General features: G+C 35.0%; 1 protein-coding gene across 3 annotated transcripts in view; it reads left to right on the top strand.

Annotated features, from left to right (window-relative positions):
• Positions 1-14,210, top strand: part of KIF20B (kinesin family member 20B) — a 75,711-nt gene extending 61,501 nt beyond the window's left edge. For 2 of the 3 annotated variants that reach the window (XM_041746244.1, XM_041746243.1), the window contains exons 26-32: positions 553-729; positions 2,731-2,841; positions 5,419-5,616; positions 7,765-7,866; positions 8,272-8,422; positions 12,208-12,350; positions 13,965-14,210. In XM_041746244.1, coding sequence (XP_041602178.1) covers positions 553-729; positions 2,731-2,841; positions 5,419-5,616; positions 7,765-7,866; positions 8,272-8,422; positions 12,208-12,350; positions 13,965-14,042 — 960 coding nt within the window. In that variant the 3' untranslated portion in view covers positions 14,043-14,210. Of the gene's footprint in view, positions 1-552; positions 730-2,730; positions 2,842-5,418; positions 5,617-7,764; positions 7,867-8,269; positions 8,423-12,207; positions 12,351-13,964 lie in introns of those variants that run through there. The other variant, XM_041746245.1, reaches the window with a different exon arrangement.
• The last annotated feature ends 1,067 nt before the right edge of the window (positions 14,211-15,277 follow it).

Below are 15,277 nucleotides of genomic sequence, written 5' to 3'. Positions count from 1 at the left end.
AGATCTATTTAGGGAAAACTGACACCGTAACAATACCGAGTCTTTTGATCATTGAGCACAAATTATTTCTCCATTTATTGAAGTATTTTTCTTTTCTTTTAGCAGTGTTTTGCTGCTTTGCGTGTTTAGATCTTAACTCATGTTTTCTTTAATTCACTACAATTTCACTGTTTTTGAACTTATTGAAAATGATATTTTAAATTTTTGTTACTCTATTTGTTGCTATTAGTTTTGTCACTTGCTTTACTGTAATTTTACCCTCTCATTTCCAAAATATTGGGAGGAATGCTAGTATTAGTTTATTTATTTATGCTAGTATTAGTTTAAAAGCCATAATTATTTATGAAAGGAGTAACCAATAAGCTGATTTTTGGAATGAGGTGGGATAGGGTTAAATACATCATGTGGACATTACATTTATAAGGACATAAACACATTTATTATGTGTTTTGATTTACAAGTAAATATTTTATCTAGCCTTAACTATGTAATTTGTTACATGCCTTATTCACCTTTATATACCTTATAACATTTTCTTTATTTTCTGGCTAGGAAATACTTACAGCACAACTGGCAGAGAAAGATGATAATCTTCAGAAGTGGCGAGAAGAACGGGATCAACTGGTTGCAGCTTTAGAAATACAGTTGAAGGAACTGATCTCCAGTAATAGACAGAAAGATAATGAAATTGAAGAATTAAAAAAGATCACATTGGAGCCTTCTGAAACCGTGAGTAGAATCTTGTTCTTTCAGTGCCTTTTTTTTAATTGAACATAGGAATTTAAAAAAATTATTTAATTGATGAACTCTAAGAGGATAAAAAAGTAAGTTTCAAAAGATCATAGAGGAATCAGAGTTTGAAGAATTATTTGGATAGTTATTGTGTATTTCAAGTTTTCACAGTTTATAATTATGATCAATTTGCCAGTGACCAACTGAGAAGTAGTACTTTCTGAAATATTTTGGTCAGATCTTCTAGATAGAGTAATTGGAAAATAAACAATTTGTGATTTAGTCCCTTATCTACCTTTAAAATGTGTAAATGTGATTCAACCTGAACTCTTGGTAATATTTCAATACTTGGACCCACCCTAAGTTTAATACAAAAGTATAAATTGTTTTGAAAATAAACACCTGTTGAGACCCTCAGGAATTATTTTTGTAATATTTCATTGGAGCTGGGAACTCTGCATAGAGAGGGGATTGCAGTTCACAGATAGCTACATCACAGTGAAATTGGATCAGGATACATTTGAGAGTGGTCTTTCTAGAATAAATGATCTGTGCTTAAAAATCTACTGCCTTCAGACAATAGGAAAATAAATGTATGTGCTTGTCACAACAAATCTTCTCAGAGGAAGATTACCTTTTTTTTTTTTTTTTTTTTTAAAAAAAGAGGTAGTAAGTAGCATGCAGTATAAATAGCACAGACTAGAAACCTAGGAAAAAATGAGGTGTCTGTTGCTGTCATTGTGGTTTTGGGATCTTTGGAAAATTACTTATTATATCTGAACTTCTCTAAAACAGAGAGATAGTATGTCTTCCTAAAAGAGTTGTGAAAATAAACAGATCATTTGTAAAACAATTAGCACAGTTTTTACCACAGTGGAAGTCAATATATGCTAGTTGCTTTCCATGATGGATTCAGTGGAACCTTTTGTATTTGGGTAGGTGACACGAGAAGTATATTTGACTTCTGCTTTTGATGGCAGTGGTGAGAAGACTCATGGTGGAATTTATCGAGTTTAAAAATGTAATCTGATACTTCTTTATTAGATCTCTTAAATAGGGTATGGGAGTTGGCTCCTGGGTGGTTCGTTCATTTGGTTAAGCATCTGCCTTTGGCTCAGGTCATGACTCCAGGGTCCTGGGATCAAGCCCAACATTAGGCTTCCTGCTCAGCAGGGAGTCTGCTTCTCCCTCTCCCTCTGCCTGCCTCTCCTCCTGCTTGTGCTGTCTCTCTGTCAATAAATATAATTTTTTTTAAAAAAGGGAGGATATAGGAATAGAGCATACCCTATAACTGACAAAAAGGGATGAGGCATGCAGTAAGAAGAGGTTTAGTTATCAATATGGTCTTTTCTACTCTCATATTATAGTTGCATTCTTAAGACTCCTTTAATTTTTCAAAATGGTGTTATCAAAGCTGTTGTTGGGGTCCAACACTTCCAACTTAATACAGACCTTGGCCATGTCATTAACATCTCTAGGTTTGTTTCCTCATCTAGAAAGAAGGAATAATGATTCTTGCCAAATCTAGCTGGGAGAGTTGCAATGAAAGTAAAATGAGAAAATATATATAAAACCTTGAAAATTGAAAATAATCTTTCAGATTTCTCTTTTGATCAGTCCTAGAGGCGGTGAGTTTCCCAGCCTTTCCTAAATTTCGAAGGATGAAAGAGAAGAGAAAGTGTTTCATTATTTTTATGATATAATCCACCCAAATCTTGATTTTTTTTAAAAAAGATTTTATTTATTTATTAATGAGAGACACAGAGAGAAAGAGAGAGCGGCAGAGACACAGGCAGAGGGAGAAGCAGGCTCCATGCAGGGAGCCCAATGTGGGACTCGATCCCAGGTCTCCAGGATCAGGCTCTGGGCTGAAGGCAGCGCTAAACCGCTGAGCCACCTGGGCTGCCCCAGATCTTGAGTTTCTATTCTTTAGGTGAAGTGTTTTAATATATTTCTGGTAATAATGGCTTATTGTTTTAATATTTTTTTTTTACTTAGGAAGAACAAAATGTGGATATCAAGCCTACACATACGAGTTCAGTGGATCCTGGCAGGGTTGAAACTGAACCTCAGCCAACAAACTTTGAAATTTCTAGGAATGAAGTAGAGGTGGGCACAGTCTACTTTTTTACCCTCTTTACCAGTGACCATTAATTAATAAATAATACTTGAAAGTTTAATCAATTGTTAAAGTACCTTGCTGTGCAGTTAGCTATATGGGTTCTTGGCTGTGGGAAGGAAAATCTAAAGGCTTTTGAGAAGTGAAATTCTTTTAGAAGATTAGATTCCCAAATGATACTGATTTCTCAAAATGATACTTATTGCAAACAACAGATCTGTTAATATAAATAAACTTGGTGGTCAGAAATAGGAAATCCTACAAAAGATAAAACATGGATGATAAAAAATGGATCTTATGAGAGGTCCTTTTAGTAAGCATTCTATTCAGTGGTGGGTTATTTGCTTTTTTTTTTTTTAATTGTACCCATTTAATAACTTGAGCACCAAATCTCAGTAACTCACAGTGAGTTTCCTTAATTTGCAGTGGGCATGGGCTTCTGTGAATCACTTTGGTTAATAGACATATTCTTAAATTACATATGAAATAGATAAACATTCTATGGCACTTAATGTTTTGAAGACAAAATTTTTTTGCATTTATTTTTTAAACACATTTATTGGGGAGCTTTCAGAGTTTGTTGGAAACCTTGCTAAATACTGGGAATACAACCATAAGACATGATTGCCATCCTTGAGGAGTAAAGAATCTAGTAAGACAGGTACTTGTTTCACTTTATCTTATGGGCTAAGAATCATGAAGAGAGTGCTAAGAAGGAACATTTCCTGTGGGAGGATATGATGAATTTTGCCTGAGTAGTTGTGGATGTGGATTAGAGAAGGTAACATCATACTGGGTCTTGAAGGTGAATAGAATTTTGCAAAGCTATGGTTGGAAAGAGAAGGGCATTTTATTTTATTTTATTATTTTCTTCTTCTTCTTCTTCTTTCTTCTTTCTTCTTTCTTCTTCTTTCTTCTTGCTTCTTCTTTCTTCTTTCTTCTTCTTTCTTCTTTCTTCTTTTTTCTTCTTTCTTCTTCTTCTTTCTTCTTCTTTCTTCTTCTTCTTTCTTCTTCTTCTTTCTTCTTCTTCTTTCTTCTTCTTCTTCTTCTTCTTCTTCTTCTTCTCCTCCTCCTCCTCCTCCTCCCCCCCTCCCCCTCCTCCTCCCCCCTCCCCCTCCCCCTCCCCCTCCTCCTCCTCCTCCTCCTCCTTCTTCTTCTTCTTCTTCTTCTTCTTCTTCTTCTTCTTCTTCTTCTTCTTCCTCTTCCTCTTCTTCTTCTTCTTTTTTTAAGATTTTATTTATTTATCCATGAGAGACAGAGAGAGGCAGAAACACAGGCAGAGGGAGAAGCAGGCTCCATGCGGGAAGCCTGATGTGGGACTCGATCCTGGGACTCTGGGATCATGTCCTAAGTCAAAGGCAGATTCTCAACCACTGAGCCACCCGGGTGTTCCAAGAAGGGCATTTTAATTTGGGGAAATAGCATGAGCCATTTCTTTTCTCTTGCCCTTTCTTTGATAGTTTTTGGTGGAATTTCAGGTAATTAGCATTGACCTTAAGAGATCGAGACAGATCATATAATTTGAAGAAAAGTTTGGAGTTGATTCATAAACAAGATTAATCTTGATTGCAAAGGCAGTTATATATGGAACATTTCTTTCTCTATAAATTTATATATGCTGGGCAGCCCTGATGGCTCAGCGGTTTAGCACCGCCTTCAGCCCAGAGCCTGATCCTGGAGACCTGGGATGGAGTCCCACGTCAGGCTCCCTGCATGGAGCCTGCTTCTCCCTCTGCCGGTGTCTCTGCTTCTCTCTCTTTCTCTCATGAATAAATAAATAAAAATCTTAAAAAAAATTTATATATGCTGTCCTAAAATTGATTCCAATTCTTATTAGGAATTCCAGCAGTTATTGTATACTATGCAGTTTTGGGGAATGGTTTTATTATCCTATTTTGTATATTTTTCTTGCCTTTGTGAAGTTGATATGCTCTATTGGGCTTAAAGTCTAAAATGATTCATCTGTGTAGCTGATAGTTGAATCTGAGAGCTCAGCTGGAGCTATATGTGGCCTTTCCCTGTGGCCTGGGCTTCTCACAGCACAGTGGCTAGATTCTGAGATGAAGCATTTTGAAGGGGGAGTGTCCTGAAAGTAACGTTTTAAAGAGGACAGGGTGGAAGTTACAAGGCTTCTTAAAATGAAGCCTCACAATGATGTTATTTCCACTATGTCCTGTTGGCCATGGGAGTCGTTAAGGATAGCCCAGATTCAAGGAAGGGGAATGAGACTCCATTAAAAATCCTAGACTCTTTCCTAGGAGATTTCTGATTTAATAGGTTTGTGGTAGGGCCCAAGAATCTTTAAACAAATTGTCTGAATTCTTATGATCATACAAGTTTGGGAAATACTAATCTCTGTTTCCTTGGATTTTAACATACCATGTATAAATTGGAGAGGGTAGATGGTAACTCCATCTCTCTGTCCTTGCTGTGGTAAATTTGACCCAGCACATTTTTAATCTTCTTCCATTCATTATCTCTGATAGGTGATTACAAGAGTTAATTCTTTGTGATCATGAATTCATATTCTGCAAATGAGATTTTTTTTCTTTTTAATTCTGTTATAGGATGGCTCTGTAGTCCTGGACTCTTGTGAAGTGTCAACAGAAAATAATCAAACTACTCGATTTCCAAAACCTGAGTTAGAGATTCAATTTACACCTTTACGGCCAAACAAAATGGCAGTGAAACACCCTGGTTGCACCTTACCTGTGACAGTTAAGATTTCCAAGGCCCGGAAGAGGAAGAGTAATGAAATGGAGGGGGTAAGACTTCACTAATGAATGAATTTAACAAGCAAACCTTAAGCTCAGTTATTATATACAGTTAAATTTTTATACTGCCCTTCTCTTCATAAGCACTGCCTTTGGAGACCAAAATCATAACTTGTGACATATTTTATGTTTCTTATGAATATTATTGTAGTCTAATAGTCCTCAAACAAAAAGCTTATGGTTATTAAAATACATGGCTTATCCCTTTTTTTCATTGAAGCTGCAATAGATCAAGTGATGGTGGATTTCACTGGAGAGCTATTTGAATATACCAGCCCTGTTCAAACTTAGTGACTTTCCCTCCAGTGGAAGAGAAAAGGGTTGACAAAGAAATTAGAGAAACCGAATGTCTAACTTGCTTGAATATAATCTTTGTTATTTAACTAATCTTAGGTCCTGAGGTCATAGTAGGGTTTATAAGAGAGACTTTATCAGCTGGTATATTAAAATTTGGGCCTCTATCTAGTGGTAGGATAAAAGCTCTTTACTACTTCCTACTGTAGTTCTCTGATTATAGGGTTGCCAGACCTTCTGCTATATCCTAGCCAAGTATGTTTGGCTGGGCACATAAACTTTCTCTTCCTTAGTTTTCTCCTTTTGGAAATAAAAGATTAGCGATAATATGTTTAAAATGCTTATTAGCTTTTGTTCCACATGTGGTGGATACATAGTAAATGGTAATATATATTTTAAAAATGTAACTTGTTTCAAATTTAAAACTATAAACTCTCTAGCACAATAACTTTTTCTTCAACTTTTTTTTTTTTTTTAAACTTCTCTAAAGAGTAGTATATTTTCAAGCTGGTGGAAGAGTAGAAATACTCCTGAGGCTCTCTGTCAGGTAATAAATTTGCTGAATGAATATTATTTAGCATCTTCCCCGCTACCTAGAATACCTTTAGTCATTGTTTTGTAGAGCCTTAGTTAAATTTTATTCAATATTTATTTAATTTATATTTAATACATTTTAGATAACATTAAAATAGTAGGTATTTTAAATTTCATTATGATCTATGTTGAGTTTTCCTTGATTCGTTTGTTCGAGGGAAAAGGAAAAATTGGTTGTGTACTCAGAGGGTTAAAACAATTATTTTTTTCATTTTACTGTTGTTATATACTCCCCATGTGTTTTTCCAGAATAGATACACAGATTGGTATAGGTAAATCATGCAGGAACTTAAGGTTTTTTTCTGATTTAGCTCTTTACTGCTCTTATAAATGGGGTGTTGTAAGGTCCTCACGAAAACCATTTATGTAGTGCTATATATTCTAATCCAGTGAAGACTCTAGAGAACTCTATCTTGCACACCTCACGTATGATGGGGTTACTATTCTTCATTTGTTTCCCATTGATTACCATCTGTCTTTCCCCTTTCAGGAAGTCTGCTGCTTATTACCTGTATGACTTCTACTTTGTAACTTGAATTCCAAGGTTCAGTCATGATCTTTTCTTTGCTTCTCTTCTTGCCTTTTTTTTTTTTTTCCTTTTATGCTTATAATCTTTGGTACAACTAGGATTTGTACGAGTTTGATTCAGCTAGAATACTACAAGAGACTTTGTCCTAAGAGAGGTTATGTGGGCGAAAGAAAAGTACTGTCATGCCTATTTAGGGAAGATAGATTATATTTCTTGGTATTAGCATTTTGCCTGTGGTTATACTGAAGATTTTTACTTGTTCTTATTCTGTTTAATTTTTGATGCTGCCAGATTTCAGTTAGAGTTCTTAAACATAAATACTCTGCATGATTTGGGAGTAGGGAAAGTGTAGGTATATTGCTATATTTTAGAAACGGAGTTCAAATAAAAGATGTTATCCCTTCTACAATATTTTATTTAGCTTATGTAATTTCATCATTTATGATGTATGTGAAAAATTCATACCTTCAGTCATGTTGCAATATATGTGTGTATTAAATCCTCATCCTGGCCTCTACCACTGGTTTGCCAGTAAATACCATCCCTCCAGCAATGACAACACAAAATATCTTCAGACATTGTCAGTGTCTTCTGGGGAGACACTTAACTCACCCTTGGTTGAGTTGATGATGGTTAAGAACCATCATCTTTTTTTTTTTTTTGAGCCTAGAGAAGAAAATATTGTCAAGAAATTAACCAGTGCTGAAATGCATTAATTTTAGGACTTGGTGAAATGTGAAAATAAGAAGAATGCTACACCCAGTTCTAACTTGAAGTCTCCTGATTCTGAGCATAGAAATTCTTCTGTCAAAAAGGAAAAAAAGGTTTGTCTTTTAATGTGTTCAGAATTGACCATTTTCTTAACTTGCATTTATAAAGTAGAATATAAAAATAAAGGTGTTAAAGTTGATCATTAATTACTCAGAAATCCAGTTTTGTCCAGTTATATAAACTCATTTATCTTCCATTTCTTATTCATCTAATTAGGCTTAGAATATAACCTTTAGCATTTGGCCAGCAGCAGGCCCTTTGATACTTGAGTCAGCACTCTGCCTGTCACACCCACTTTGCCATTCTTTGGTTCATTCATCCACTCTTCATATACTTAATCTTAAGTTCCCTGCTTGCAAATGTGATCTGTGTCTTGCCTCTTTAATTCAGCTGTAGTTATAGCTATTTCTTTCTAACATTTCTGATCAACAGCAGCAAAAAATGTTTATTTTTTTTAGGTTTCCACACGTCCATCATCTAAGAAAACATACTCTTTACGGAGTCAGGCATCCACAATTAGTACAAACATGGCCACTAAGAAAAAGGAAGGAACGCTACAGAAATTTGGAGACTTCTTACAACATTCTCCAACAATTCTTCAATCCAAAGGTTTGCAGAAAACTGAATGACCTTTTATGTTAAACATAGGTTGTTTTCTAATATCTGATTAGTGTGTAAGCTCAACAACAGTGATTACCATAGTTTGAATAGACATTGTCCTCTATTGAGTACTGTGGGAGGATGTATGAGAGGATGGCATGCTTAAATGTTTTCTGGAGTGGAGGAGGGAGAACAATATGTTGGTACAGTTGACCTTTGAACAACACAGGTTTTCACTGCACAGGTCCACTTATATGTGGATGTTTTTTGTTTTGGCTTTGTTTTGTTTTCTTTTTAAAGGTGGGGGCAGAGGGAGAGGGAGAGAGAGAATCCTAAGCAGGCTCCATGTCCAGTGCAGAGCCCGACGGGGGAGCTCAGTCTCACAACCATGAGATCATGACCTGACCCAAAATCAAGATTCAAACCACCTAACTGACTGAGCTATCCAGGCACCCCGTGGATATTTTTTGATAAGTATATTATTGTAAATGTACTTTTTCTTACTTATGATTTTCTTAATAACATTTTGTTTTCTTTAGTTTATTGTTAGAATATAATATATAATACAACCAAATGTGTGTTAATCAGTAAGAGTTCTGATCAACAGTAGGCTATTAGTAGTCAAGTTTTTGGAGAGTCAAAAGTTGTACTTGGATTTTTGACATTATGGGAGGTCAGCATCCCAAAGCTCTGTGTTGTTCAAGGGTCAGCTTAATTCATCCAGAGCAGCCTGATTAATGTAATTACAGGGATCCAAGCAAAGTGCTATGGTAGTATTGGAGGGAAGAGAGTTATTTTGATTCAGAGGCTAAGAGAAAATTTGATAATTTTTGAATAGATGGGATTAACTCTTGGGTATTGAAATGCTGGCAGGATTACACCCTCTAGAGGTAATCACTGTATTATGGTATACATTCTTATAGTATTTTATTTCTGTGCATTGACAAACATTATCCATTCATATATGTCAAAGATATATATTCTATAAATATTTATTGAGTTTAATTGCTTAATGCTTTTTTCTTTATAACATTAGCCATGTTAATTATGTATAAATGCATATACACATACTAAGATATATACTTTTTCTGTACACATTTACATAAACACAGATGATCCTCCTCCTGATAAATTGTCAGGTCAGTAATAGCTTAACACCAGTGGCCTTAATGTCTCAGTGATATTTTTTCATTGTTCCCCTACACCCATAGAAACACCTAATATTTTATCCATTAGTGCTAAGACCACATGACCACTGAAAATTCAGCTTCTGAAAATCCTGGTTGCAAAGATATGTCATCATCAAAAGGAATGTAATGTGTTATCACTTAAAATTATGAACTACCTATTTTTTAGTTTTTTTTTTTAATTAATTTATTTATGATAGAGAGAGAGAGAGAGAGGCAGAGACACAGGAGGAATGAGAAGCAGGCTCCATGCCAGGAGTCCGATGCGGGACTCAATCCCGGGACTCCAGGATCACTCCCTGGGCCAAAGGCAGGCGCCAAACCGCTGCGCCACCCAGGGATCCCCAAAATTATGAACTACCTATTGTGTGTCATTGTTTTCTTTGAAAACTTAAAATATTTCAAGGTGCTCCTGTGAGTTGGCTGTAGTATGTCTTAGTGCACAGCTTGGGAACTTTGGATTTAATCACACCACATTTTTAAAAAAAAAATGTACATTTTTAAAAGTTATGATGAAGCTAAGCAGAAAAGATATCTGGAGGGACAAACAGCGAACTGTTAAATGTCTAAATGTGGAGAGGCAGGAGTTATTATTTTAGATTCTTACGTATTTTATTTAAATTACATTGATGAGCACTTACATAGCAAAAGAAAATTGGTTTTCAAGGAAAGGGAAGTACCCATATGGTAATTAACTCTCGTGCTTGGTTGACTCAGCTCTTTAACAGTTTCCCTACCTATACACCTGGGGTGTGTGTGTGTGTGTGTGTGTGTGTGTGTGTGTGTGTGTGTTTTAAGTTTATTTAATCTCTATACTCAACATGGGGCTTGAGATCGAGTCACATGCTATTATCATGGGGCCAGCCAGGTGCCCTTAAGTGTGGATTTTTAAAAATTTATTTCTAGGAGTAGAAGAACTTTGGATTATAACTATACTGTATCTATTGTTGATCACTTGGAAATGTAAGGAAAAAATAGAAATTAATTTTTAAAATTCTGTACTTGATAACTATTATTATTTCCCTCCTTTGTTCACTGGCTTCCCACCTTTTCCCACTTGTCTGTCTCCTGTCCATCCAGTTAATGGACGCCAGAGTGATCTTTTCAAAGTACAAATTGAATTATTTAAGCTATAATTTTTGTTTTCTTTTCTTTTCCACTACAGTATGAGCCTCACAAGTGCAACATGTCTGTGTAATTCACATCCTCAGCTCTTGGTTTAGTGGCTGACACATTGTAGTAAAGAGTTTGGTAGCAACAGGCCAAAATCCTATGTGTGATTGCTTTTTTTTCTTTTTAGCCTGACCATAGACAGTTACAAAGACTTTACCTGTTAGGCCTCATGGTGAAAGCTGCCCTCCCCACATCCGAGTGTAGCCTCTGAAGGGAGTTACAGTTGAGGACTCAGGACCCTGGCCAGCAATGCCCTTATACATATCTGCAGTCCTAGCCAAGGTCCCATCATTCAGAGCCTCTTTACTGGGGGCCTTCAGCAGAGAAATTCCTCAGGCACTGCTGCCTAGGACCTTCCTATGACAGGCAAGGGGAGGAAACCTTGACTTTCTCCACTCTGACTTGACTTTTACTTATGAGATCTTAAAAAGATCTCAAGTCTTTTTACACACTTAGCTCTTCCTTCTGGCCTCCAGCCTCAAGGCCCATTAAACTGCAAGTGCAAGAGCTTTTTGTACAGTACTGCCTTGGCAGTGAGGTGACCCTCCTTTTCTGTGCTGATCTTCCTGACCTAGACCACACCTAGGGAAAGATGAAAAGTGGGGTGGGAGTTGACACATTCTCAGGTTGTGCCTCTTGCTTATTCTATTGCAGTAAGTGGTTAAAAGCTTAAGTGTTACTTTTATTTTGGCTTATTGACTTAACTGGCTACTCTGACGTCTGGCAGCCCAACTTAATCTTGGACAAGTAGATTTTCAATTTAGCATATTTCCTTCAATTTTGTTTCTATTTTAAAATATATATATAGTTGATTTTATATGTATAAGGATTTTCTACCCAGGAGGTTTTCCAGATGGAAATATGTTTTCTATTAAAAAATCAGCATGTACCTGTTGAAGGACAACTGTACAAAAAGAAAGAATTTAAAATTTTTGTTCCACTTCCCAGAGGCAATCCACTATTAACAATTTGATTTACTGTGTGTGGGGGGTTGTTAATGATAAGCAAAGGGCTCGCAAACTACTTTCACTTAATATTGTCTGCAGATATCTTGGCATAAGAGTACTGCTGCGTGGTCCAGTAAATACATATTATCCTGCTTTTTTGCATAACAGCATAAGCCTCTTCAAGTCATTAAAGACCCCTGAATTTTATTGGTTGTTCTATAATTTACTAAACTTTCACCATGTTGGACATTAGTCAAATGATATTTTATTTATTCGCCTTTTCGTTTTTGCTATTTATTACTTCATGCATGTATGAGACATTTAATTTTTTCTTTGTTAATTGACTAGTCATGTTCTTTCACCATTTATAAGTTGCAGTACTTTTTCTCGTTAATATGGTATGTTTTCTCTTTATTAAGGATTTCAAACCTTTCCAGTTAGAAAGTTATTTTTTTCAAGATTTAAATGATATATATTTTTTTCACAGCAAAGAAGATAATTGAAACGATGAGCTCCTCAAAGCTCTCAAATGTAGAAGTGAGTAAAGAAAATCTGTCTCGACCAAAACAGGCCAAACGGAAATTATACACAAATGTGATTTCATCTCCTATTGATATATCTGGCCAAGTGGTAAGCTCCTCTTTTTGGTTTTCTTAAAAGCAAAACTGTTCCTGTTCTTTTTAATTCTGAAGTATTCATAACAATCTGAATTTTATAATAGTTTGAATTTTTATTTTTTTAAGTCACACCTCTTAAAATGTGCTTCAGTGTTACACTTTTGCTATTTGATGTTAAATATTAAATTTATAATAATTAAATATAAGTGCTGCATAAATGTATACAAGTGTCACACATTCACATTTGGAAATTTTAATTCCTTCAATAGAATTATCACTGTTTAGTAATTTATTTGTTTCTAATACCAGTTTTTGTTTTGTTTTGTTTTGTTTTTTTGTTAACTTTATCACAAGAGTTGTACAAATCTGGCCTAAGTGGGCCTGGTAAAAATACAGAATTGACATTCAGTCATTTCCTCCCACCTTTCCGCTAAGCCTTCCAGGTTTTTTTAAGAAAAGACTGTAGTTTGTCATCCTGACTCAATGACTCATCCTCTTCACTCAGAACAGTCTGTGCTGTTACAAGGAAACTTCTAATTTTCCATCATGCTTGCATTTGCCTAGTAGATGAAAGGGATGGTAGAAAAGTAATTTAAGGAGAAGCCTTCAACAGGAAGTGGCTCAGAGAAATCAGGAGAGAGACCTTCTGCAACAGTTTCTAACAGATAAAAGGCACTGGAAGGCAGGTGAAGAATTAGGGTCAATTAGGCCAAGCCCTTGATTGGAAATACTATTCTCTTGGTTACTTTTCACCATCACCATTCTCTGATTAGTACACAGTTTCTTCCCTTGGCTGAACTTCTTTCTTTTCTTAGTTGCAGTATAATGCTCTTTCTACTTTTCTAAGTTATATACGGTAGTCCCTTCTTTTCCTTGGTTTCACTTTCCATGTTTTCAGTGTCCGATGATCACTGGTCTAGAAGCAGATGATCCTTCTCCTGATAAATTGTCAGAAGGTCAGTAATAGCTTAATACCATGTCACAGTGCCTGTGTCATTCACCTCACTTCATCTCATCACATAGGCATTTTATCATTTCTCATCATCACAAAAAGAAGGGAGAGTTCAGTACAATATGATACTTAGAAGAGACACACATTCACATAACTTACTATAATGTATTATATTGTTTTATTAATTGTGGTTTTTGATAGTGTAATAATGTGCCTAACTCATAAATTATACTATATCATAGGTGTGTATAGGAAAACAGTATACATAGGGTTTGGTACTATCCTTGGTTTCAGGCATCCACTGGGGGGTGTTAGAACATAGGTTCCACAGATAAGGGGGGATTCTTGTACTTGTTGCTGTGAAAGGTCATTTCTTAAAAATTCTTTGAGGCACTTGCCTCCAAATATTTCAGTGATTACTTCAAGCTACCTATGTCCTGAATTCAACATAGAGTGTAGATTATTTTAATATTATGTCGGGTAGTGTTGAAAGAATCTTTATAAAATCTATTACTTTGGACAGTGCTTTTTAATAGAAGATAAGTATATCTGCAGTCTAAAAGGACAAAGAAATATTACTATGTAGCTGTTATTCCAATTATTAAGCACATGAGTAGATACTACTAAATTATAAATAAGCTTTTATTTATAAAACACTGAAATTGTTCATTTCAGATTTTGATGGACCATAAAGTAAAGGAGAGTGATCATCAGATTCTCAAACGACGACTTCGAACTAAAACAGCTAAATAAATCACTGATTGAGAATGTTTTAATATAAGTTTTATGTTCATAATCATTGTAACTTGCATTCTGAATTTTCAAAGATAATTGTATATATTATGATGCATTAAATCCTATGTATACATCACTATTTTATAAACAGTGTAATTTTAATTCAATAAAGACAATAAGTCAACAGCATAATTTGCTTTTCTAAGACTTCTTTTTTTTTTTTTTTTTTTTTTTTTTTTATGTGAAAAGATAGGTTTTTATTCATCAAAAGTTAACAGCAACAGGCACATATTAAAATGAGTATGGCAAAGCCTTTTACAAATGGCTTTACACTCAAGCTTTCTCCCAAGAAAATGGCTGTTGCAACAAACTGTAAACATAATCGATAAACAGTCTTTTACAGTAACAAGGGATTTTCTAAGACTTCTATAATAGCTTTTCTCTTTTTTAAAATTTGAGTATAGTTGACAGTATTAAGTTAGCTTCAGGTACAACTTAGTGATTTGACAAGTTTATACATTATGCTCTATAATGGTTTTTCAATCTGTATTCATTTTCCTTTTATTCTAGGCATAGGATCGATGAGGATCTTAGGAAAGATGCTGTTATTTTTTGTTTTTACACATAAGGTCACAGGTTTGGTTTACTTATATTTAACAGTGTCTTATGAATTGTTTTTACTTCATTTGTTAGGAAATACAACTGATTTTACATGACTGTTTGGATTATAACTAAGCCCAGGAGTGTGTATAGGTCTCCTAGTAGCCAGAATTTATATGCACATAATTTAGAAAAGATCTCAAGTCTTTAATTAGAAAGTCTTTTTTTTTTTTGTTAGTGATCAAATAGAGTTGGCGTTCCTATTCTTTTGGAACAGAAGATCAGAAACAGAAAGAAAGGAAGCATCTAGAGGTTGAAAAGTACAGATAGCTAGAAAAGGTATAATTTTAGACCTGGGAGGGGCCTTAGGAATGCCTTTTCGTAATTTTATAGATAAGAAAACAGACCCATAAAATTTACTTTTCTCAAGATCATAGAGCTAGTAACATACAGTATATTGAGGTTTTTAAAAAAACACCAATAGGAGTGAAAAAACAGAGCAGAGGCCTCAAGAATTGTTGCCAACTGGGGCTTTTAAATCTAAGAGCATAAATTTATATATGTAAAACCTTAAAGATTTCATTGGATTGTATCATTGTTTAGTTTATTATAATGACCTTGAGTCAGGGAAGAAAGTTCTCTTCAGTGTCTTG

Source organism: Vulpes lagopus, chromosome 2 (assembly GCF_018345385.1).
Source record: "Vulpes lagopus strain Blue_001 chromosome 2, ASM1834538v1, whole genome shotgun sequence".
Lineage (NCBI taxonomy): Eukaryota > Metazoa > Chordata > Mammalia > Carnivora > Canidae > Vulpes > Vulpes lagopus.
This window is presented reverse-complemented; position numbering and strand designations above follow the sequence as displayed.